This window comes from Toxotes jaculatrix, chromosome 12, assembly GCF_017976425.1.
Source record: "Toxotes jaculatrix isolate fToxJac2 chromosome 12, fToxJac2.pri, whole genome shotgun sequence".
Lineage (NCBI taxonomy): Eukaryota > Metazoa > Chordata > Actinopteri > Toxotidae > Toxotes > Toxotes jaculatrix.
In genome coordinates, this window is record NC_054405.1 from 6,940,418 (window position 1) to 6,965,188 (window position 24,771).

The following is a 24,771-nucleotide window of genomic DNA, read 5'->3' on the forward strand; positions in this document are numbered from 1 at the left end:
GGTTTCAGATTGCAAAAGTCAAACAGAAGCAGCAGCGACTTCAAAGCCTGCTCTCTGTTTAGTCATTAACCTCTCACCTGTTTGTGCTACTGCAGATCTCTTTTGTACAGGGCTCTATCGTCTTCTGCACCACCTGGGCTCGAGCCAGGTACAGAGGGATCCACATACCAAACGCACCTGTGGCGAAGGACACCGCCGCTGACGCCAGGGATGAAAACACATAGCTCCGACTAGACATGAAGAAACACACGCACACGCAAAATCAAACAGGTGATTATACTGGCTTATGAAAGAACCAAAAGTAAACATGCTACTGTGATCTCTAACACAATCTCAAACATGTCACTTGCACAGGCTTTCTCTTTGTGAGACGCAGCCACAAACAAATAATAAAAGGATTCTGGAAGATTACCTGGTTGGACAAGATCATTATTATCTCAGGGGAGAGTTTAAAACAACTCTGATGCTAAATGGTAAGTAAACTGAAGTGAGATGCAGCGAAGGTGGACAGTTTTAAAATAACAAGAATAACACACTGTTTAATGCTTTTCATTTTCCATTGGTGGTGAATGTGTTGCTAAGAGTCCCACTGTGATGGGAATGAACGTGTGGCTGCTCAACTGAAATAGCCCCAATAAATCTTCATGGCTACATGTAGAGTTAATAAGATTTTTTAAAGAAATGTAGCCCACAGGTCCTATAATAACACTGGTCTACAGAGTCATGGATGCATGACTCCCTTCACAGTTCAGCAGTACTGCAGAGTGAATGATACTTGTTCACCGTGTCCTGTTTTGACATTTCCATGCTTCTAATAGCTACAACAGGTTAACCATGAGTGAATATATGTGAAAATGTGTGTATTTTTGTATCTAGAGCAGCAGGATAATTTTCTTTATCTTAACCATAAATTCGTTATTAGCTTATGGATCCCCTGAAGCTGGGCACAGGCCTTACTTCTTGGCGAGTGCCTTCATGTCACAGAACCAGGAGGTGCGGGTCTTGATGCGTCCTCCCATCTGGTCAGCGCTGCCTCTCTTTGGCTCAGGTACGAAGAGCAGGATCAGAGCCCCTGCAGTGATCCCTAAAACTGGGGACACCTACCAGGACAGGAAAGATATAAGAGGCTTCAGATCATGATGAGACATTATACTGACCGGATATTCATACTGGGTCAGACATGGGAGTGGTTTGGAGGGGACAGATGTGAAATGCCGGACAAAGAACAGTGTGTTTACAATCTGAATGGACGGTCACTGTGTTTGCCAATACGCTTGACATCCTATATAAGCCCTCTGGAGCTGAGAACACTCTATTGGTGTGTGTGTGTGTGTGTGTGTGTGTGTGGGCTTGTCTATGTGTATAAGCATACAAAACTCAAAAAGAGTTTGTTGGCTTTGAGAGCTGCCTTGTGAAGGTAAAAACCTCATACATGCCCACCTGCTTTTACATTCACTATCATCTTTTCTTCTGTGGGTTAGGCGGTAGCATGTTTGTGCATGTGTGTGTCTGTGCGGGGGGAGGCAAAGACAAAAGGCAGGATGGGATGTGTGGGAGAGGATTTGTTTGAATAGGACAAATCGCTCACAAAAGCAAAACCAATTTCCTCCATCTGAAGAAATTCATCATATTATATTTTATATTTTATAGTTTATAAAAGCCCATTTATATGCAAAAGTACTGTGGTACTATGAAACTTGGTTGTGTCTAGGTGTGTGTATGTATATATGTGTGAGCGTGTCCGCAGGTTTTTCATTGAGGGAGTAATTCTGAGCTTGATGTGGGTCATTACATGGCTGATAATGTGGCTCAACACAATGGTTACGGTCTCAAAGGTGTGAGCATTACACCAATACTGATTATTTCCTTCCCTATATTGTGTCTTGTCTCCACTTCTGCTTGTGTCGCGCACCTTGGATCAACATCCACATCAGAATCTTACGATGTGCTTTCAGAGGGAAGCAGCTTAATGGAATGGACAGAGCAGATCTCATTGAAGAGGAAAATAAATGTTAGTTGGTTTGCTCTTAAGTCCCCTCATAATTATTCACAGAGACTCCAGGAGTCTGTGACCCTTTGACCTTGACTCCCACAGGGCCCATTGGATACTTCCTGTATGGATGGTTGGCAATCAAACAAATTAGCCACTGCCCTCTCCTGCTCCTCATTTCTATTCATCTCCCTTGTTGCTTCTTATCATCCACATTTTCAGGAAGGTGGCTGGAACACGTAGGGCAAAAACAACCGGAAGCGCTGCGGTGTTTATGTCCTTAAAGCAGGATGCAGTCGCACAGAACCTGTTTCATGTCTTGGTATTTGTTTTCCTCTGCATGCCACACCGGTGATTAATTGGCTTTCAGATTGTTTTATTGGAATGCCATTGTAGCTGCTTTGGAACAAACTGCCCCGCTCTTTGTTTTTTTGTTTTTCATTTTTTTAATGTACCACCAAGTTATGAAGAAATAGACTTCCTGTTTCCTTAAATCCAGGGAGCTGTCATGTCCAGGAATCTCTTCCTGCACCACTTGCTGAGAAAATGTTGAACGTCTTCCTTTAATTGTCAGTGGGTTCATAAGAAGAGTCAGGTCATAATAAGTTGTAAGGATTTTAAGAGCTGACCCCTGAAGTCAACGGCTCCTGGGGAGTCCTGTTAGAGCTTTCATTGGCCCTCTCCCTTATGGCTGGTATGTCTTATGGAGCTGTTCACCTCTAAATGTTTTGTTTCACATACTCAGTAGAGTCCCTGTAAACAAGTGCTATGACAACAGTGATTTATGCTCCTGATTCAACACCTGCGTCTACTCTACTCCTCCCACACCAATAAGTGTACTGCTGCAAAAAAACAGCCCTCTATGTTTTTTTTCTCTGGAAGAAATACCCTGTTAAACTGGGACAGATTCTACAGATTCATTTCTCTTGAGAGTTTGAAATTAGCCTTGAATTAAGAGACCCAGCTCAGTGGCCTTTGTGCATCTTTGGGGCATTTTTCAAGCCAGTAAAGAATCCTTGTGCCAGGTAAAACTAAAACCCTTCTCCCCTTTCTGTCGCTGCCCCACAACAAAGCTCAGTGCTCAGTGGTTTAAAAATTGACCCAGTGTTGACTCAGTGTTGGTCTTCCTTGCAAATAACTGCTGAATTTACTGGAGGCCCATGGCTTTTGGCTAACATTAACCCATTTCTGCACCGGTGCTGGGTTAATTCTAAGCCAGGGATTTTTACTATGAGGTGATTTTTTCTTTCTCTAACTAGCATCCTCTCCTTCAATGCTTACTGGGACTTGGACGTCATCATTTCCCTGCCCATTGTTCTCCTTGCCGTAACAAGCTGGTGGTTACTGTTTTGGGGTTCAACCTGTACTTTTTGATGTAACATAAGGACAATTGACCAATAACAATCCACAGCACCTATAAAATTACCATGTGCAAAATTTCCCTTCAGCAGCTTCTCCCCTGTGCATGTGGAGAACAATGAAAAGAAAAGCAGAAACCATGACATACGCTTCATTAAGTTCCTGCAGTAAAAAAAAAAAAGAACACTGTAACCAGGTTGAAGAGGCACTGAGTTGCTTTACAGATGCTGACAATGATCCCGCTTCACCGGAGCTGACCTCCATGGGTAAAGTGTAATGAAAGATAAATGTGTTTACAGCAACTGAGAAAGAAAAAGCTAGCATCAGCCCTGATGTTTTAATAGAAATCCACTCTCCTTGCTGCAGCCATCGGCTCAGAACTGAGCTGCTATGGCATTTGGCTTTTTAGTCTGAACACATATTTGAAGGTGCTGTAAGAATTTGATGCTAAAATTTTTAGAGACACTTTTGGAAAGGCTTCTGCAGCACGCTGGAGGCTGAGCTGATGATGATGAGGATGTGTGCTAGTGGTTCGCCCTTTAGCTCGCTCTCCCCTGTCACTTCCCTGCAATGTCAGGGCCTGGACCGCCTGTTCAGCCATGTGTGTCCCCTGGTGCTTCTTCCACCGCTGACTCCCTCTGACCCCAGATCCATGACAGGCCTCATCACAGAGCCCAGCAGGAAGGGCTCTTCATCTGTCTTTGTGTGCATGTTTGAGTGTGTATGTGCACAGTTGGAGGAGGATGATGATGATGATGATGATGCCCTTACCCTCAGTGCCCAGTGCCAGTCTCCTGCAGCCACCTTGGCACTCGAGCCCAGGATGTAACCCAGCCCACTGCAGAGAGACACAAAGATTGTGTATTAGCAAGATAAAACATTATATATATATTGGTCTGAACCACATTAGAAAGAATATGAGTCAGTGTCCTGACTAAGCTCAGTCGTTTCCATCACTTCAGCTTATGCCTACGCTGCACACATCCTGTTTGTAGTCTGATTAAAGCTGTGTTGAGTGTTTGGGTACTTGACATGAAGAGCTTATGACAGCGTTACTGATCAAAGCACCGGTAGCAACTTGGCTACTTGGTCTGTTTGCGGACATGTGATTTGTGCATGTAGTCACAAAAAGCAGGTGCAAAGTTACAGCTCAGGAGCAAACAGAGCGCAGCGCTAACACGGCTGCCTGGCCGAAGGCTGTGTGTTGTCACAGTGTAATTGAATTTCACAACATTTTATCTTGTGTGTGTTTTTTTCGTCACAAAGGGAAATAGCAGTAAAATGCTTTGAGGGTAATGTTGTGAGATCAGATCAGATCAGATAAAGGGGCCCCTATGTTGTGATTAGCCTCTGCTGTTAGATAGCATCAGCATTTAAAGGACAAAGATGATCGGGGCAGTAAACTGAAAGTATGAGAGGCAGAGATTCTTTAACTGACAGCTGTGTACGTGAACATTATCTTCAAAACAGAAAGTGAAGAGCTGGTTTCTCGTTGACATTTGTCAGCGAGCGCCATGACTTCAACGATCTTCAATAAAGCCAGTTCGTGAGAATCATCCTATTTTCTAGGCTACACCTGAGGACACAAGCTTTCTATGAATTTCATCAGTCAGACTCTGGATAGTTTCCTTGAGACATCCTCACTTCTGTATATTTCTGATGCACTCCGTATAATTCTTTCCTTTTTATTGCTCAACAACATTGTTTGCGAATTACAAATAATGATCTGTTTAGGCTTAAGAAAAGTCCGTCTTTATTTTTGCGAAACTGTTTAACTTGCATTTGACTAAATAAGAGTATAATTAAGACACACGTCCAGAATGTCTTTGTGAAACTGGTCTCAAACGAGGGACTATCCTTTGGAGAAACAATGTTCATTGCACAAACAGTTCTGAAGAGTCTTTGCCGTGTAGCATCGAAGCTGCTTTGGAGGACCAAACACTTTATTAAAACACTTTATGTTGATTTTGCCTTTAATTTGTCACGTTCTCGGTTCTTCCAACAGTTTGTTAAACCTCTCCACTAAATTTTGTCTCAGCCACTCTTCCTGATTTCTTTGGACTCTTTGAACCTGTTTGTCTGCTTGTGCAGAGCTTCTGGCCATGAGATGCAGGATATGCTTTCCATTAGAATAGCAGATTGGTGCAGTAGATTGATGATTGAATGTAGCCAATGAGACTTTAGATTGAGTTCTTATCAGCAGTGGCTGCTTAAGGGCCGAAACATGTCTAACTGGTTTTACACACGCGCGCGCGCTCACGCATCTATACACTCAGAGCGAAGAGGGAAACAGTCGACCGTTGTGCTTCCACGATTAGTTCTCCAAAAATAACACCCCAGTATAAACAGGCTCAGACAGCATATGATATTTCCAGTGAGTGACTAACAGCTAATCTTATCAGAGTCCACCCAGAGAGTGTTTGGAAAGTTCAACACCAACAATAAAACTTGAGCATGAAAAATATGCTCACATCAAACACCGGCGTCACACAGCACCCGGTCTGTGGGGCCAACTATCAAAACTACCGAGGAAAAAAAAAATGAGAGCAGGGGAATCCATTTCCTGTGAATCTGGTCTAATTCCTGAGGTCATTTCCTGGAAACGGTCAAAACACCCTCAGTAAAGACAAACAAGTGGGTGGCTGGATAGGATGTTTGACTGCACTTTACTGAGGCCCACTCTTTCACCTTCCATTGTCTGTGTTGCTGGGCAGTTTACTGCGACCCAAACATTTTGGCAGCTCATAACACAACCACTCAAAGGGCAGTCAACCTTTCCTTTGCTCATCTCTGTCCAAATAAACACATACAGATTAGTACACTACACAAGTTATACAACCATTCGTCACTGTATTGTTCTCTGCAACAACAAATTTAAGGGGCATGTAATAATTACATGGATTTAAGGTAATGTGAATGTTTACAGCGTTGGAGAGGCTGCAGCACGTTCTCCCCTTTTCGTTAGCCTTTTCCTTCCGTGTGATTCTCTGTGCAGAAGCTGGAAAACAGCGCAGCATGCAGCTGCTCAGGCACATGCTGTTAAGCACCGTATAGAACGATAAACCTCAAGTGGCTCCCGCGCCGCATCCACTGGTACATTCATCTTTTATTACTTGGCTTTGTTTGTTTTCTCCCTGTGGCCCTTTTTCTGATTGAATGAACTGAAAAGGCTGGAGATTTAAGCTTAATAATACCTCCTACTCCCACATCCCCACGCCACATCTCTAAAAAGCCTCCCACCCTCCTTTAAGCTCCACACAGCCAATTGTAAGTTCTGCTTTTCTTTTTGCAGAGGGCCTGAGCTCTTTGTGCGGCTGCTGATGGGAAAAAAAAAAGAGCCAGATAGGAATGAGCTGGCCTTCACTGTGTGGGGATAATTTCAATTATCCAAACTAATGCTTCTGATTCCTTTGCACCTTGGGATGAAGAAGAACAGGCTGGATTGGATGGAATGAATAATAGATTTAACGTCACCAAGTTATATTTTTAAATACATCCACATCTCACAGAACAGATCATATATCTGTTTCCCGGCGTCAGCCTGGCTCTTACCTGCCCAGGGGGATGGCCAGGTAGAAGACAGACAGCATCATGGTGCGGCTGTTATTAGTGAACAGGTCTCCTATGATGGTGGGAGAGATGGAGGAGTAGCTGGACTCACCGATGCCCACCAGTCCCCTGGAGAGCACAAACAGCCAGTAGTACTGCAGAGAGGAAGAAAGAAAGAGACAGAGAAGAAAGACAGAGAAGAAAAATGAGTTTTATTATCACACTGTACAGGGAAACTTTCTGTGAGAGCAGAATGAAAACCCAAAGGCCACTTTTCTTGTTCAGAAGTCCTTTTCTTCTCCATCTTTTCGTTATGAATAATTTCCATCGGGCAAAAACTAAACAGCTCAACTTTACTTTCAGTCCTCACAATACAGTGAATGTCTAAATCAGGCCTCCAATGCACATTTGAGGTTACAGTTATAGTTTTAAATCTTCTTAAGTTTACTGATTCACCACTGATTTTAACAACAAACTGTGCTACAGTCACACAGGTGCTGCAGACACACCTCCTCTGATGCATCTCCATGATATTGCTGCTTTGGTGCACAGTACATGAATATACAAGCTGTCACACTGAGCTTTAACATCCTGTAAACGCTGAGAGGTTGTTACACATGATCCACAGAGTTGGTGGAGGTTATCTTGATGAATCAAGATAATTTAAGTTCATGGAACTGTGAAATGGTATCACATCAGCATGGAAGAGCTTAATGTGTTCAGTCTTGTTTAGCAGTGTTGAATTAACCGTGGCGTATTATCATCTATTGCATGTAATAATCTGATAAATAAAAAACGATGAATACTTAAAAGGCTTTTATAGAAGCGTGCACACTGGCAGGGACACCTGTGTAGGCAGCTGGATTTTTAACTGTTTCCATGGCAACCACAACTCACTGGACACTGGCTACCACGTCTGCCTTTAAAGCTGCAAAGAAATGTGATTCCCCTACATGGTGCAATGATGCAAATTGCAAATATTGGCCACGAAAGTGTGTCTGTCGGTCCCGTGAGTAAAATTAGTTGCATGTGGAACAACGTGAAGTCACATTGTTTGATGGCGACAGATAGTGTGAGAATTTCCTTTCTTGATATTTTTCTGTTTCCACGTCACACATAGCAGACTGTGGGCTCTAATAATGTGAGGCTGTGCTGTGTGTGGGAGTGTGATAAGGTTACACTCTGTAGGTTTGTCAGCTGTGAAACGAGATTAATGAAGGTGCTGTAGGTAGCAAGAGCTGACCTGAGCTGTCAGCCGTCACTCCAAGCCTCATGTCATGAGGTCATACACACACAGCCATCAAACATCCTCTGGAGACCACACACACACACACACACACCTCACTGTAAGATGACACTCAAGGATCCCAAAACTTTCCCATACATATCATTTTCAGAATGTGTTTACTGTTGCCTGTATTTTTTTTTTAGCCTCTGGTTAGAAAAATATGTAAACTACTGTGTTTATGATTGATCCCAACTGAGCTTTCACTGCTTTATATCTTTGTTTTTGTCACTTTTGTTTGAATGATTCACAGGCAGTCTGTTTTCTTCTTTTAACGGCCTGCTGTTTAGTGGGATCATGATTCTAGCTCTTTTTGTGTGAGTGTGGTCACCACATCATCATTGCCGCTTGGAACAGAAACGTTCGTAGCAGTGACAACAACAAATAAAATAAGGAATGGTGCCAAGGAAGAGCCACGAAAAAAGAGGTTTAGAAACTGTAAAAGCAGACTGAAGACTATAAAGAGATAAAAGAGAATAATGAGCCTTAGGAAAATGTACTTCACCTTCAGCTGATTTGGGGCTATTTTCATAGGAGTTTACAGCCGTGCTTGCAGCTCTGTCAGGCTGAACATAGGCACAGCTGCGCTTTGAGATAAATGTAACATCAGCATGCTAACATGCTCGCAGTGACATGCTGATGCGTGTTCTTATCGCTTAGCTTTTTGTGCATTTTATAGCACATAGTCTGCTTTAATGCACTGAAAACATGAGGCATCCTGCACATTGAATTATGCAATTTTGACTAAAAAGTTATTAACATTTTTAGACATAATCCGTTTCTTCTGTGCATTTAATGAAATCATTTGTTATGAAGTGCTATAATTTACTATCCACTTAGCCTCTTTGTTATGTGAACCCACTAACCAAAGCTAAATTCTGTCAGTCTGCACATGGACAGAGGAGAAATCATTTCTTCTGCGGTCAGCCTGTGAGGGATGTAACAGCTACTATATTCATTCATTATTTCAAAAGTATCATCAGTCCTTTCATCAGTTCAGTGGTCATTATCCTTATTTCACCCTCTTAATATACATAAGACTGAATGAAATGACTGCTTGCCTTAGGATAAAATTCTAAACAGAGATGAACTTAGAGAAAAAGAGTAATACAGAAAATAAATGAATGGTATCAAAGAGGCGTAGGTTGTTCTACTGCAAGATATTCAGCTTTTTGGCTCACAGTCAGTGGCAGTAAGCCACGCACGGCTGCTAATGTGTTTCAAATTTCAGATGATGTTACACGTTATCATTTTATGTTAAGTACGTGGGGCAGTAAGTGCGCAGTTTCACGATATCACCGTGGCAAATTTCTCTTATGTAAGATCTAAATCTGCTGCAAATCTTTCCAAAATGCCCCAGAGTGTCTTAAATGCTTAATGACAGGACTCAGTTGTAAGTGGTCATTAACATTTCATTACATGTCATGTCTTTCATCTCTCATGTGCCGTAGAGCTGTTACGTAAGAGCCATCTCCTCTTGTCTCATTTGATTGGCAAACTCGGAAACATGCCTTGAGGATGGAAGTAAAGTTTGGGGCAAAGGAATGCGGGCGCAGAGGATCACTCTCCATCTCCTCATCAGTGGCCTTTGTGTCTTTTGTCCGAGAGGAAAAGGCCCTTAATTTTATCTTAGCCATAAGCGGCCTGAATGAATTTCCTGTTTAGGCAAATGGCTGCCGTCTTGTCTCGTAGCACACGAGTCTATAGGGGATTTAAGTCAGAGGATGCCCTCTTGAGACCATCAACATCTCTGAGCTGTCATTCCCTTCCACAGCTCTGGGCTGAAGAGCTTTGGCAGTGAACAGGCTGCGGGACTCCATGATGCTGCTCAGCAGACACGCCACGTGCTGCATAAATTTAAATAACGTAGCTTCTAATGCCACATATCCCTGCCTGCTGAGCAAATTGTCAGTTTGTTAGATTTTTATTGCGGCTGTCCATCAAGACTTTTACGGGTCTACACACCCACACACACATGTACAGAGCCTTTTACAGTAATGTGATGTCTGCTCTCAGCGAGATACCCCTCCCCCCACATCATCGCCCCCCCCCCCCCCCCCCCCCCCCCCCCCACCCCTAAGAATTATGTCATTGTTTAATGCATCTAACACCGCCCAGCACACCGAGGCTTTTAGAGATATCAAATCTAAATCCACTTGTCAAGGGGCAGTTAAACTTATTTTCTAAAGCATTGTAATTGAGACAGCTCTGAGGCATGGGCCTTCATTAGTCGATTGGCTAGTGGCCAGTGAGAAAGAGAGAGAGAGAGAGAGAGAGAGAGAGAGAGAGAGAGAGAGAGAAAACAGAGAGGGAGGGAGATATAAAGAACATCTACAAAGGCTACGCGGGTGTCTGACTTAACAAGCGTGTCATTTCATTTCACTAGCCTTAACGTCAAGCATATCCACATCATAACAGAATAATTAGCGCGGCAGTGAAGACCATTTCACAGGCACCGCAGCCTAATAAAATAATGTTGGGGCTCTCGTGCTGCAGATCTTCTAGTGTTTCTACCAGAGCGTATGTGATGCCGTACCTCTTTACTGATGAAGGAGCTCGACAGAGTAACAATAGACCAGAAGAAAATGCCACAGCTCAGGATGACCTTTCTGTTGAAGCGGTCGCCCAGGTAACCGAAGATGGGAGCTGCCACCATGAAGCTGCAGATGAAGACTGTGGAGGGAAAAGGAAAGGGAGGACATGTTATGTAGGGACAGAAAGTGACTGTTTCTGATGCAGACATATATTTGTCGGTCATATTTTTTAGTCTCATGTGTTAATTCATTGCGTTTCGCTGTAAAAACCTTGAATGAAAACTTGAATTCCAGCTGGGCTAAGCCAAGTATTTCAGCTCTGTGGTCTACATATTAAGTCAAGACCTGTCCAGATCAGCTGTGTGATACCAGTCAGCCAGAGACTCAGTGAAGGACTGCCAGAGGACACATTCAACTCCAACCAATTAAGATTTCATTATACTTCACCTGCCTTAGCTACTGGCAAAAGAATATTAAATACAGATGATACAGCAGCGGGTAATGTCACTGAGAAAGGTGATGTGGGTTTATAGGGTTCAATTTGTGAAGAGTGGGGGTGAGGAGTTGTACAAATGTAGTGTGGAACAGCTGGGAGGACTGTAAGAAAAGCTGAAGTACAGTCTGGAGCATTTCCAGTACAGTAGACCTTCAAAGAGACAGAGGGAGAAGAAAGTGGCAGAGACAGGAACATATGCTGTCAGTTAGCTGAGATAAAACTAATCAAAAAGGTGGTGGAGCAAAAGTAAATGAAAAAAAGGGCTTAATTTAGTTTTACAGGAATTACTATTACACTCATGTATGCAAGACAGTTAACAGCAACACGTCACACACCAGCTCTGATTCTGTCCCACTCAGTTGTAGGGACAGGACCGTGGTGGCTGTGGGGCCATGAATAATTCCTCCATCTTAATTTCTTACACTTGAACTTATGTCCCAGTGAAACTAACACAAGCACTTTAAAATGTGTTTGCCTAATTGCCCTACTGTTGACCAGACAACTAGGAATCATTCCCAGGGCTTTTATTCACTATTTATGAGGAAGACCAACCCAAACAGACCTGAATTTTTAATGCTCTCAAACTGAGTTTTGTGTCTTTGCAGAGGAGAAAGGGCAGAGATATGACTCTTGACAGGGATGAAGGGAGCTAGGGAGGCAGGCTGGAGTGTTTTGACACATCATCAGCATAAACATACAAAGAAAGAAGGGAGGACAGGAGATGAGAGAGGAGAAAAGAGAGGAGGGGTGTGTTATATAAGACAGAGGCATCACAGTCCCACAGCTGCTGAGTGCAACCAGCAGGATAAGGGACAGTAATCAGATTAGTGTAGTTTTGAACATGTGATACTGTGACAAAAGAAAAAAGTCCTTTCATAACCCTATCCTGGGGAAGAGTCACCCAAAAATAGTGTAAAAAGAATTATTTTATATAACTTTATATAACTCTGAGCATGTTGTTAAGTCTGTTATGCACTGAACAGCATTTCACAATAACTGGTCCATGTTTTATTTGATCAATTGGTCGACCAGTTGTCTCTGCTCTGATTTTAGTTAGCTGACTAATGCAGCTCTACAAAAAGCAGTAATATTATTAATAATTTAAAAAACTTCATTTATATAGAAATGTAGTTCAAAGTGATTACACACTGCTTATAGAAATGCAGTGTTTTCCTTTATGGAAAAACAAAGGAAAACAAATATTTATTATATCACAAAAAATATTTAATGTTGGTGGCAGATAACTTTTTTTTTTTAGTAAAGATTCACCTCCCGATGAAATTAGGTCTTAATATGTAAGTTAATTATACAATGTTCATTTATATAAAATCAAAACTATGACTTAATTTTTGTTTAACTGCTGTTTTATTTAAGACACACGTATGCAGGTATCTTCTGCTGTGACCTCACTGTGTCATTGTGAGAAAAAATAAATCCCATTTCACAGTCATGTGAAAATGTAATCTGCAATCTAATTTAAGTCTAATTTGCATTATTATTAATGAATGAATCAATTACAGTTTGGGTTTTCACGGGTGCTGCTATTACTGTATCGGTTCATTACAGCTAATGAGTCTCTCCCACCTCGTCCCTATGTTTCCCCTCTCTGCCTCTCGGTCTCACCGCTCTTCCTCTTGCTGCCTGCACCTCCCACCTCGTCTCCCTTTCTGCAGCCTCCATCACAAGCATTTACGTGGCTAAGAGCTGCAGGTTTATTGTGTAACGCTAAATTACTCTGATAACTTTTGTGTGCAGGTCCAGCCTCTCTAAAGAGGTTTTCTAACTCACCCTGCAGCCACAGCACTGCTGGAGAAACTCATCTACACACACACGAACACACACACACAGAGAACTGGGTGTTCTGCATTGCATATTAGAGATAAGCTTCAGGAGAGGTCTACAATCTCTCAGTACCAGCTTGTCCACCTTGGTTTTAAAAGCCAGGGGCCAATGTTCTCACTGTTTAACAGTTTGTCAAAAATAAATATCCTCACATCATTAACTGGCTTATTCTAAGTCATTAGCAGGACCACACGTAATCCTCTCTCTGTGTGTCCCATTCCAAGCAATTTTGTGATTTGTTGATAAGCTACTCCATTTTCTTAAGGCTCATTATCACGTCTTGGCAGTGTCAGCACATGGGAATGAAGTCAGGTGTTGACAGTGTGTTCACATTTATGTAAGAATTTACACTGTTTATTAACATTACTTCTTTCTGAGCAAGAGAAATGAGCCTCATGTATTTATTTGGTTTTACATGTTTGGTGTGAGTTTATCTTTAGTCTACACGTAGAAGAAGAGACTGTACAAAGTAGAGACCAACTCTTTGGTGCAAAACTTGGCAAAAACAAAATAAACCAAATGTTTCAAATAGTAGTTTTACTTTTAATTTGGTGAAAACATTATGAAGTGTATTTGGACCCAACTGAGTGATGCAGGGCAAGTGTGCAGTGACAATGCTAAACATTTTCTCAAGAAGCTGAGTAATATGACGATGAATGACTGTCACGCATAAGTAACAATGAGATGATAAGTCACAAAGCTTTACTTTAAACAAAGCAAAGCACAGACGCCTTTCCACAGAATCAGGGTGTGTTACTTTCAGTACAGTGGCATTTTTTAAAAATCAGCTGGCACTGACGACCCTGCCGGCCTCTATAGATTCACAACCGAGACACCTGATTCTTTGAATCCTTCATGATGCCATTTTGATGTAATTAATCCAATGTTACAGTGGATGTATTACAAGATGGTGCACATTCAGTGTGGCACGGGAATAATCTACATGATCTAAAACGTGCTGTCACTGAGACAGGATGCACACTGCTATCTCTAGTAAAATTTATGGAGGCTCATCTGCTCCCAGGAAATGCCCTGTCACTACAAACACTGTCTGTAAAACAATCCTGCTGTTCTCCTGCCAGTCCTGACTGAGGGCTGCAAATCTACAGGGGCCCAAATAAAGACATCTGTCATACTTGGAAACAATGCTGTCCTCCCTCTAGCATAACTAATTTTGAGAGATCCAGTATGTTGTCTTTAAAAATAAACCAATCACCAAAATTTTATCCATGAGACTTAATCACGGTTTAATTACGGGGTTCTGTTTAAAAGTTTGTTTGGAGTTATCTTTATGCAAGAAGTCTGGGCAGTGCAGACCAGCCCTTAGACGTGTGGCTTGATTAATGAGAATAGACTTATTGACAGTAAAATAAATGTGTTCAGTCTTTTTCAAGACACTGTATGAAGGACAAACAAACCACGGCTAAGAATAAGTCTTCACAGATGCTAGGTCTCACCCAGCGCAGGCAATGAGAACTGCATTAATAGGAAAAGCTCAATGATTCATGCAGGGTATGTGTTTGCAGTCTGAAAGACTTTAAATGGACCTGTTGAACAGGTAGCTGGAAAGGTTTGGCATACAGTCAGCAGCTCTTGAGTATCAAATATGCATAAAGTTTTGCTTGTCCTCATGAGTCACATTCCTACACTGACCACCATTGTCTCTCTGTTTATTCTTGTTTATACAGTGGAACACCACAATTGTTTGTGTGATCTCCGCTGTGCCATCAGAGCTACGCCCTGGCTGATCACCAAAGATGGTAATCTTTCATAAATAAAAAAAGTGTATATGTAACAAATATGAGGCAGGAAAGCCCCGACAGCGAGGAGCTGATGTCTGGTGAGTACCACAGACATCCTCTGTGGATGTTTACACTACAGGCTAAAGGGGAGGAAGAGTTTTCATAACCTCATTTAGTAGGACAATGGTCAGCTTTGACTACTTTTCAGACAGCGACTCAAGCAGTGTAGAAGCAAAATTAACCTCCATTAATGACACTTCTGTTTACACCTGGACACAATAATTAAGACTCATTCATGAGAGCAGAAGACAATACATGCACTGAAAGTGTCACAGATTAAGCAAAACCTAAGCAAAAGGACAGGATGTATTCCTGGTAATTACAGTGTTTGCTGTTGGTGTGTAATTATGATAGTTCTATATGACAATGACGGCATTGCATAACCATCTATGTCTGAGGGAAGTGACTCAACCGTAGACTGGAAAATACTTTAACAGGCCGAACACTATCAGCTCTGCCTGACATCCTGCCTTTATCATTAGGCTTATGTAACATATTCCCCTCTATGAGCTTAACAAACACAAATTCCTTTGTTTTTTTAAACCATTGTTTATCTCCTCTTTGCGAGTCCATTCCACTCCAATGGCGTAAGTTAAGAAAACAGTTAATCAACAGCAAAGACATTGGTGACTCGATTATTGTGTACAGTTATAACTGGACATAGCTGTGTGGTGATTATGGAGACGATTCGTTATAACCTTACTGAGCTGTCTGAACCACTAAGGTCACTTGTTAATGTTTGCTCATCTGACTGCAGGCAGGCCAGTCTGGCAGAAGTGGTTTTGTACTTTGAAGCCTCTATAGAGTAGATGAATTAATCATTATTCCTCCTTATTTCATACTCTCTTTGTAGCGAGGGCTGAAAGCAAAAGAACTCAGAGTCTCTCGAACTTTGTGTACTTCTGACAGAATAGATAACAACAGTCCAACGAATCAAGTTGAATTCTTCCCACAAAGAATACAAAGCATTCTAATTTCAGTCTTATATGCGCCTCAGGTAGGAGTGTCAAAACCGCAGTGATGCTTCTCTTCTTCAAATTCCACATAAGATGCTGGGCATATTTCTCACAGTCTCTCAGCGAGCAAATGACATCAATTACCATAGTCTTAGGACATTCCACGAGAGGACAATGCCTGTGCGAGAAGTCTGAAAGGAGAGACAATAACAGGTATACTGGAGATACTGAAGCCAGGTATTCAAGTGTAACATTACAGTGTTGTTAGTGCAATGTTAGACACAGGATAATCATACAATGCTAATCATTCTCTTACAGATTACCAAAGAAGGGTAAAATATGTTATGAGTAAGCCAAAGGCCTGGTGCATTGTTTGTCAGTGTGGTTGTATAATACACAGAACCTCTCCAGACCAAAACACATGTACTTATAGCTTATGGATATTTAAAACTGTCTTCTTGTAAAGTTCTTGACCTTTAACTACTACAGTTTTTCACTTGACGATAAGCTATTCATTCTACACTCATTAATGTTAAATGGTATATGACAGCGAGTCCTGACTTGATCATTTATCTTCATTTATTTTCATCACCATCATCATTCATTATCTATCACCATTAGTGGCACCTTATGAAACACCTCATGAAATATGCCTCATGGTGAATTGGTACCAAAGCCTTTTATCGTTAATAAATTATACTCTGAAAAATGTCCGGCTGGTTAAATTGGTTGGAATTGGTTGGTCTAATTATCCCTCTTCTTAAGGGTTTAGTTGATTAGTCTGATGTTGGAAAATTCAACATTTTTTTATCAGCACATATTCTCTGTGTAGGAAACATTATTTTAAATATAACTCGTGAAAATCCTTTCACGACACATGAGTCAGAGCCTCTCAGAAGCTTGTTGCTGGGTAGAAACACGGAGAGTCATGACAGTGAATGTAACTCAACTCAGAAATGGAATACAATTTAGCAAGCTGTACCCCCATGGGCAGATCCCCCCTGAACACACACACACACACTCTTCTCCTTCACATGCTACACAGATGGAGACTAGAAACACCGGAAATCCAGTCCTCTCTTTGATTGGCCAGCAGAACAATGCCCTTGGGATGACTCACCCCCTATGATTCAATACCACTGTGAATAGAGCATCAGGAGGAGATGCAGACACACATATGTTGAGTGTGTGTATGTGTGTGTGTGTTCGATTGATATTCACTGAGCCTGTACAGATACATTTCCCTATGAAACACTAGTTTCCCCTGAAGAGAGCACCTGTGAGGCTCAGCATCCAGCTGTGGGATACCAAATGCTCAGCAGCCCATTTGAGCCTTTTTCTTTTTTTTTTTGAATGGTTGTATATGGGACAATTCACATTTCTCTTGATGGTGAGCAGACAGTGATTTAGATTGAAAAAGTGGAAATGAAGTCTGGAGAGGCACAAAAATATAGTACGGCTTAATCCCCGACCAATTCAGATGTACTCAGAAAGTATTCTGCTCCTTTCAAGTGCTCCCTGTAAGCTCCTACCACTGAGATCAGATTTTTGAAGTAAATAGAGTTTGTTACGGCTTCAAGTTGGAAATAACCACAAAAAGCAATCCCTTTTTTATTTAATATAGAAATCATGAGGAGCAGAGCCACTTTGTGCTACAGAGGCAAAATGCTGAATTGAAAAGAAACTCTCTCAGGGACACGTTTTATCCTTTAAGTTATTGAAAATGAAAATGTCCAACAGTACTTGTTACCTATATGGGATGCAAATCAATATCATAGAGCAATAATAAATTTCATTGTTATTATGCTCTCTACCCAGTAAAATTCAGATCTCATCAGTTTAGATCTCAGTTCAATTCCTACTTTCATATTCTTTTTAGGTTTGTCATTTGGGTATTTCCCACAGTCGCTGAAGGCGTCGTCATCCTTGCAGCTGTGAGACCTGACAGTCAGGACATGCAGTCTAACCAAAGGGAAGCAGTTCGAGGAATTCCAGTGTCCGTCAGCTGCAAGAGACAGAATTAGAGGAATAGGAGAAGCAGCATCCTGGGGGCAGGTCTGTTCATGTCTACAGGCTAGGTGTTGTCATTCAGTGCCATTTACAGCAGTGTCACTTTGACCTGACCGCTGTGGACAAGGTGTGTGTCTAGGTGTTAGAGCTCATCACATCGTAAACACGCTGCTTTCATAAACACAACTTCCATCTTCAGTGTCTGTTGACTCTCCTCCACCTTTGTGTCTCTGCCCTTTCTGTCATTACAAGGTTATCTGCTGCTTTCTGCATATTACGGCTTTGTAACTATGTTATTGCTCTTGTATTGGCTCAGTCCAGTTAAGCTCAGGCTAGTATGGCCTCTGTTATCATACAGTTTAGATAATACATTTTATGTAGTTGTATTCAGCAACTACATAGTAGTAGTTGTATTGCATTCAGTATGTGATATTTTGCTGCTGTGATTTTTGGGTGACATCTCCGTGTGTCGCCATGGTGATGTGGTGGCCTCACCCGAATGATGATACAGCACATTTGTCATTTAGGAGTCGTCTTATTTAATAGCCTTAAGGTCACCAGTTCAAGCATTGTGTAGAGGGCACAGGCACTGCTGTGGAAACACGACAGGTAACCCAACCCTGCATACCACTGTCACGGATGTCATCACGGGCAGAATATGTGAGGCGCTCAGACAATATGTAACCCTCCTCAGAAAAAGAATACCATACAGTCTGTTACCTCAAAGTTTGACTTTGCAGCAGACAACAGAGATGAACGTACAAAGTGGTCCATGGACGCATGATCAAAGACCTCGAAGTAATCTGTCTACCATATCGGACAGCCACTGCTGTGTATTTAGCGTGAGCTGCTGGCAGAAATGTCTCTGACAACGCCGCCCACAAAATCTGGAGCAAAATCAGACTCTATTTTAGCTCATTCTTAACACGATGAGGTGATTCAGGCTGATCTTGTACATATATGTACACATAGGAGAGAACCTGAAGCTGCCCGCTGGGACATGTGAAGCAATGTTTCATGAATCACTAGGACAAAATTACAGAAAGTACAGGTAGGGGAGGCCTCGTTCCAGGAAGGAAGGAGAAACTCCATAGTTGGAATCTTTTCTTAGATGTGCACTTAAACAGAGACTTTGAAGAAACTCTCTTTTCTCAGCAAGATTATTGAGGATTTCATTTATGCTTACTCATGTTACAGTACAGCACTACATTTAATAGTACAGTATAATGCAAATTTGCAATTATAGTAATACAGAGGCTGCAAAGGCATTGTTATATTTACTACTGAATTGTGGCTGTGGAGATGTACTGGCCGGTATTTGTTTAACAGAATGCAGCCTGGAGGTTTAGACCGTCCCCTGGTGTATTATATTTAACACAACAGTAAATCTAACACTGTTTACTGGAGTTCTGGGCCTCATAAAGGGTCTGTGTGTATCCATATGGAGAAGAGCAATTTAAACTAGGCTTTGTCTGCTCGCTGTGATATTCAGATGAAATACAAATGAGAGAAAATCAATATTCATCACTAGAAAGGTTGGAAAAGATGTTACATATATTTTATTATCTCGATTTTGCTACTGCTGACTGAAAATTGTTTGCAAAAACAGAGGATAATCACCACAACACAGATGGTAATAAAAAAAAAAAAACTTAGACCGCTGGCTTCCTTTCAGCCATCACTAGCCATTCAATGGTTTCCAGTGCACTAAGGCTGCACTGTGTTGTGTTTTCTACCAGGTGTGCAGTACGGGGGGGGGCGTGGCATCTTTGTTTCTTACTCTAATGATTAATGAGACTGGCGGGTGTGACATGAGACTTTTTTTTGTCCGACTGGGACACCAGAGCCGACCAGTGTGTCTTACTGAAACTCAGACATTCTCATACATCACTTCTCTGCCTCCTGGATTCCCCTTCATGTGTCGCCCTAAACACTTCTGCATTCCTCACATTTCTGATCACCACTAATTCTCTGAGAAACCCCTGCGCTCAGACTTCACCCGTGTTGGATTACAGATGCATTGGCTGCTGTTTGATAAATGCCATATGCAGCCTAGGAAATACCCATGCAGCTCTCTCCTCTTGCCTGTTTCTGTCAAACTCAGCAGCTAATTCCTGCTGAAGCTGCCATCAGGTGCCACCTAATGCCAACTTAAACCCCTTTTATTTTACTCAGTCTTTCAGCTTCTCTGAGAGCTGATAGCATGATCTCTCCACTACCTGCTCAGCTGCAGCTGGGGAGAATTACACGCTACTACAAATACCAGCCGGGCTGGCAGGAGTGCCCTGGAATACGATCTTTTGCACATTACCAGCACATATTATAAGCAAACACATATGGAAAGAATAAAAAAAGGTGCTTGCTTTTTTTTTTTTTTTAAATAACAAGAAATAGTAGTCAGATGCATGTTCATTCATGTGCAAGTTCCACACTGCAATCCAGGCTGCACCATGAATAAAAACAACAGTTATTTTTCCCCAGGAATACTTTCCTGTGGCTGGTGACATGGCACTGAGCTGAGATCCAGCAGCAGAACACTTGAGCGCTGGGTGAGGAGGTTTTTTTTTTTTTTCTTTTCTGCCATTTTCCTGCAGTAACTACACAAGCAGCCGACTTAATGACAAGCTCTGGCTGAAATGACAGAGGGCCCTACTTGCCTGTGTTTGTGTTCTTGTACACTACCCTTGTTATTGGGACTAATGGGATTGGAAAACTGGCCGACACACACATACAGCACATGCACATTTCCCCTTGCTCACACATACACATGCTTATTTGATGCTGAATGACTAAAGACCAAATGAGCAAGTAGTAGCCGTATCTTTGACCCCGACTTGCTGAGGTATGCATGAATGGAAAGCATGCGTTTGACGAGGAGGGTGTGGAGTGTGTGCATTCCTAATTGACCTGGTGACGTCACTCGGAGCATAAAGAGTTGACCTGCCTCCCAGTGGTGTCAAGCAATCGATCAGAGTTCCGCCTCTGTTTCGGAGAAGCAGGAGGAAGTATCCGTACTGTTGCCATAAATACTTGGTCACTCCCACGATGACTAAAAAGGGTTTATTTTCAAATGTGTGTGTGTCTGTCACAACTCCCCATCTCTCCTTTGTTTGAGCTCTCATAGAACATTTAGGTGAAAAAAGGGTTGACAGCATGCTTGTTTAATTGGCCATAAAATCCTCATTGGATTGGCAGTCAGTCAGCAGCAGTGCTATTGGTTCGTCGACAGGAAGTGAGGGGGAAGGAAACGAGGAGCAGGGTGCCAATCATCACCCAACAGCTGCCCTCCTCTGAGACATGGCCTAAAAAAAAGTCTGAGATGGAGACACACACACACACACTCTGTGATGTTGATGCATCATCGGGTCATCTTTCTATTCTTGTCACAGCAGGAAAGCGGCTGCTGAACACCATCGCAATGCAATTATTTAGCTTTGGGAATCAGTAGTGGAGAAGATTAAACCTTGCTGCCATGCATGACCAGAGGGAGGAAGTCACAGGTGGCTCTTTCTTCTCCCTTCATTTCCCCTCATGCCTCTATCTCCTCTGTCTCCTATAAGGTGCCAGTGGGAGTGACAACAAGCCAACAACAGCTGCCAAACTGCTGATAGAGAGCGAGAGAGGGAGAGAGAGAGAGAGGACGTACCAGTGGACACCAATGACGGCTGGAGACAAAATAGGAGCAGCTGTGAGTGGCCAAAACAGCTGATCAAGCACTGATTACTGAACTTCAGACTGTTTAAAGGAAATCAGAGAGGCCTCCATTCAACAGTGGGAATTTTTGATTGACACTGACCATAAACCTATGCACTCGGCCACACCTCAGATCCAGTAAATAACAGGTTCCAGACCTCCACCACTACAATACGGCACGGGATAAACCCTCTGAGGCAAAAACCGAACTTCTGCTAAGTACAATGCTGACTTCTCGCCGTTTAAGCCTAAAGCTTTTTTTTTGTGTGTGTGCAGTCAAAGTCTGATGTGTTAGCGGAGCTCAAGTCGTAAGTCTCACACAGCACCTGTGGCCGCATTCTTCACAGTTCACATACTGGCTGAATGGCAGACTGACACCATGTTAAGACTGGTGCAATGTCAGTTGGTGTATGTCTGTATGTGTGTGTGTGTGTGTGTGTGTGTGTGTGTGTGTGTGTGTGTGTGTGTGTGTGTGTGTGTGTGTGTGTGTGTGTGTGTGTGTGTGTGTGTGTGTGTGTGTGTGTTCACCGGTGTCACATTTCAGACTAGGTGGGCAGCCACACACAGAACAGGGCACAGACAGTCTGCGAGCTGTTTTGAGCGCCGGCTCCTTATTAAGCCGCCGCCCCACTGTACATCCAGCCCGACTGACCCCAATAACTCTGCCTCCATGCCGAACCAGTGAAGGATAATTACTATGCCAGCTTCCATTATGGGAGATAATTCAACCCATTAAGATTTTTTTTTTGCCGATTTGCCTCAAAGCACTTGAATACAATAACCTTAGCATGTTAACAGGAAGAGAAAACCTTCTCTCAGGTTTCTCAGTCTGGTTAACAAAAGGGCTCAAAACTCCCCTCATCCAAAGGTAATACCATCCAGGTGAACCCCCTCTCCTCGTCGTCTCTTCCATTAACCTTTCCTGGCCCCTCCATACCCCTGAGGACTGGTCCTGTTCACAGCTGTGTGTGAGTGTCACTCACTTCAGATAGCCGCTGCCTAAGGGACATTTTCAGTGGGAGAGCTGAGCTCAGGCTGTCCCGGTGCTCTGACAGGTCTGCTGAGCACAGGTGAGACCATCTCCACTTGCTGATGGACGGATCCTGAGAGCTCCAGGCTTAAACAGCGTGCCTTTACTCTAACCTGAGTGACAGCTATGAACATCTCATCCTCTCACACAGACAGCTGAGACCTCAGCTCCTCAGGCAATAATGACACGCGTGCACACACACACACACACACATACACATACTTCATGTCAGTTTGTGTTGTGTAAGCTGCTTTTCAAAGGGTCAGTGTTGCCAAATAACAGAAATAACTGGTGCTGCGGAGGCTGAGCTCACCACAAGTTATTTTCCATGTGTTGTCCTTTAACATGTAAGCACCAGTTTACACCATCGCATGGCAAAAAGCATCAGTCTTACCAAGCATCTTTCTAATGTAAATCAAGCCAAGGGAGAGGGGCACTGTTGTACTGGAAAATGATAAAAGAGATAAAAATGCACTTGATTCTCATTTGGAAACACACAGTCATCTAATACTTCTCAAAAATTGACTAAAGAGAAATAGATTTAAAATAGGTTTTTTGCAGTGAAATAATCAAAGCACAAACACTGCAGCAGGTCTAAAGGGCTCCTCTAGTGCTCAGTCAGGCTAGAATTTCCCAAAAGCAAACAACTTGTCAGTAAAGTGTAGATATGGGAAATTTTTCATTCCAGTAGTTGTGATCAAGAGCCAAAGAAAAGGGTAAAAACTGTGCTTTTCTCAAACTGAACCAGATCAGAGTTCATAAAGTGATTCTGACTCAGACTTGTGTTTGTTCTAGGACTTGGATCCTGCAGCGTGTGGTCAGTGTTTTTTCATAAGTGTGAGGGTGACCTGGCAGCAGAGAAAGCCTCAGCGCACACAACGCCCACTGCCTGTAAAACACCTACGTGGGCAGTTTGTGTTCCCAGGTGCACAAAAGCTGCCAGGACAGAGGGAGCGGGGAGGGAGAGAAGGCAGAGCCGGCCTGGCCTGCAGGTGCTCACAGAGGCAGGGATTGTTCCCTCTGGAGACGGAAGTGGCTGGTAGGGGTGCACACTGTAAACACACACACACACTGACACTCTCCCTTCCAGCACCCTGATTACGTCAACCTTCTAACCTCCTCTTCACATCTAGGCTCCCCGTCTGCGCCCACCCGCTCTCACAGCTCTAGGCCCGGAGACCCAGCATTCCTCAGGCCGGTGTGAGAAAGAGGTCGCCTGGGGATCAGGGGCCAAGCGGAGAGTATGAGCCATGACAAGCCAGGACAGGCCATGAAAACCAAACACACAGCACCCTGCTGCCTGGACGGCTGGGTGCTTCCCACAGACGATGCAGAGGGCAAATCAGCTACACATGCCACTCTACTAAGGTACAGTGTGTGTGTGTGTGTGTTTAAGTGTGTGTGAGTCTGTGCCAGTGCGGTTGTGTGCATAACCTAAATAATGAGCCAACACAAACAGAATTAAGAGTCAAACACCCTTCACGGTTTCCTGTTCCTTGTTAAGATTTCATACTAACCAAGACATCACCTTGAAGTGTTTTCACAAATACAGGCAGCGGCTGACTGAAAGACTAATAATGCCCTTTACTCAGCCTTGTTGTTTTTCTTGAGTTAAGTTCTTGTTTTTGATTCCACACATCAGAACCAGTACGAGTTTGTAAAGGCTGCATATGAAAAAAGGTTGATGTGAAATTAAGTGTTATCAACTGCCTAATTATATACACCTTTTGATAACTGCTGCCAGAAAAAAAAATGACAAAAACGTACCTAAGAAGATGAAGGAGGAAAATGTGTAAAGGAGAAAGAGTCGCTGATAGAAAATATAGTTTCTTCATACTGTTGAAAACTGGGTGGAAATGAGATTTGGAAGTGATGAAATGGCTTATTCACTGAAAAGCCAACAGAAATTACAAGACTGATTTCTTTTTCCTGGTAGATATTTTTGTCCTCAACACCCCATTCAGCTCACCCAACGTTGGTCTAAGAACATCAAGTGACGGAGGAAACACTGGGCTGTATTCTTTCACCCTCGGACCTCAGACCTGCCTGCCTGCCCTCAATGGCACTTTGTGTGCACGTTTGTAGGTGTTTGAATGAGTTTGAGGGCACATGGAGACAAGAGTGGGTCCTGTCCTCCAATGAGAGGGCTTTGCAAGGTATCTCCCTAAAAGGTGAATTCATCTGGGGTCGTGAGTGGAGCAGGAAACCCTGCCCTGAGCCAGAGT

The 24,771-nt window shown here is 42.8% G+C and overlaps 2 protein-coding genes across 3 annotated transcripts in view; one reads left to right on the top strand and one right to left on the bottom strand.

Moving 5' to 3' along the window:
- The window catches only part of spns2 (spinster homolog 2 (Drosophila)), a 62,872-nt gene that overhangs the window by 18,250 nt on the left and 19,851 nt on the right, over positions 1-24,771 (bottom strand). For both annotated transcript variants that reach the window (XM_041050871.1, XM_041050872.1), the window contains exons 3-7: positions 10,720-10,856; positions 6,902-7,053; positions 4,121-4,187; positions 958-1,100; positions 78-230 (exon numbers count right to left, since the gene is read on the bottom strand). In XM_041050871.1, coding sequence (XP_040906805.1) covers positions 78-230; positions 958-1,100; positions 4,121-4,187; positions 6,902-7,053; positions 10,720-10,856 — 652 coding nt within the window. The remainder of the gene's footprint in view (positions 1-77; positions 231-957; positions 1,101-4,120; positions 4,188-6,901; positions 7,054-10,719; positions 10,857-24,771) is intronic.
- Positions 143-23,823, top strand: LOC121190278. The gene is made up of 6 exons (XM_041050873.1): positions 143-270; positions 355-441; positions 14,744-14,815; positions 21,384-21,511; positions 23,342-23,585; positions 23,680-23,823. The coding sequence occupies exons 1-6, from the start codon at positions 237-239 to the stop codon at positions 23,748-23,750; spliced, it is 636 nt and encodes a 211-aa protein (XP_040906807.1). The 5' UTR covers positions 143-236; the 3' UTR covers positions 23,751-23,823.

What these genes read in the sequence shown, in the direction of transcription:
- LOC121190278 (XM_041050873.1), top strand. Translation starts at nt 237, where the DNA reads ATGAAGAAACACACGCACACGCAAAATCAAACAG. An exon ending in CAAGATCATTATTATCTCAG is followed by an intron (nt 442 to 14,743) that starts GGGAGAGTTTAA and finishes TTGTTTATACAG; the next exon opens with TGGAACACCACAATTGTTTG. An exon ending in TCTGGAGACGGAAGTGGCTG is followed by an intron (nt 23,586 to 23,679) that starts GTAGGGGTGCAC and finishes CTTCACATCTAG; the next exon opens with GCTCCCCGTCTGCGCCCACC.